General features: G+C 40.7%; 1 protein-coding gene across 1 annotated transcript in view; it reads right to left on the bottom strand.

Annotated features, from left to right (window-relative positions):
- The window catches only part of LOC109485550, a gene marked incomplete at its 5' end in the record, with an annotated part of 9,950 nt that extends 9,378 nt beyond the window's left edge, over nt 1-572 (bottom strand). The window contains 1 exon segment of the mRNA XM_019789241.1: nt 449-572. Coding sequence (XP_019644800.1) covers nt 449-572 — 124 coding nt within the window.
- Nucleotides 573-577: the final 5 nt, after the last annotated feature.

The following is a 577-nucleotide window of genomic DNA, read 5'->3' as shown; positions in this document are numbered from 1 at the left end:
GTGGTTGTCCATTTCCCGCAGCAGACAGGAGACTACTGCAGACTGCAGCACAAACCCTGCAGAGTCGGCAGGGGCGCTGTCGCACGGACCGCTGACGTCAGCAGTCGTCTCAGACCAGTTTGAGGCAGGTCTCCGCCTATTATATTAATTAAACATGAGAAAATATCTGTTTTCAGTCCTAGGAGATTAACAATTTCATTCAAATGTACATCTTTTCATACTGAATAATGAAAAATGTACAATTACGTTTATTGCGAATTCTTGCAGTTGATAATAATTACAAGTAAAGGACAAACACTGACGAATGATATAACATGAAGAACATCATTGAAACTTCTAATATTAGCTACAACGTAAAAGCTCATTTTTGCCATTTGAAACGATGGATCAGCACCATTAAACTGCTTTAAGAAATGCGAGAAAAGCAAACTTATCAGGCAACGTTTACCTTTTCTCTTTACTCCAACGAAGATCCATCCTCGTTCCTTTTGAATCTCCGGAACTATTGATGTATTGAAACTGGAGTACACCAGGCCGTACGGCATTTCGAAACCGTCGTAATCAGTGACTTCAGGAG

Source organism: Branchiostoma belcheri, unplaced genomic scaffold, assembly GCF_001625305.1.
Source record: "Branchiostoma belcheri isolate BF01 breed outbred unplaced genomic scaffold, Haploidv18h27 scaffold77, whole genome shotgun sequence".
Classification (NCBI taxonomy): domain Eukaryota; kingdom Metazoa; phylum Chordata; class Leptocardii; order Amphioxiformes; family Branchiostomatidae; genus Branchiostoma; species Branchiostoma belcheri.
This window is presented reverse-complemented; position numbering and strand designations above follow the sequence as displayed.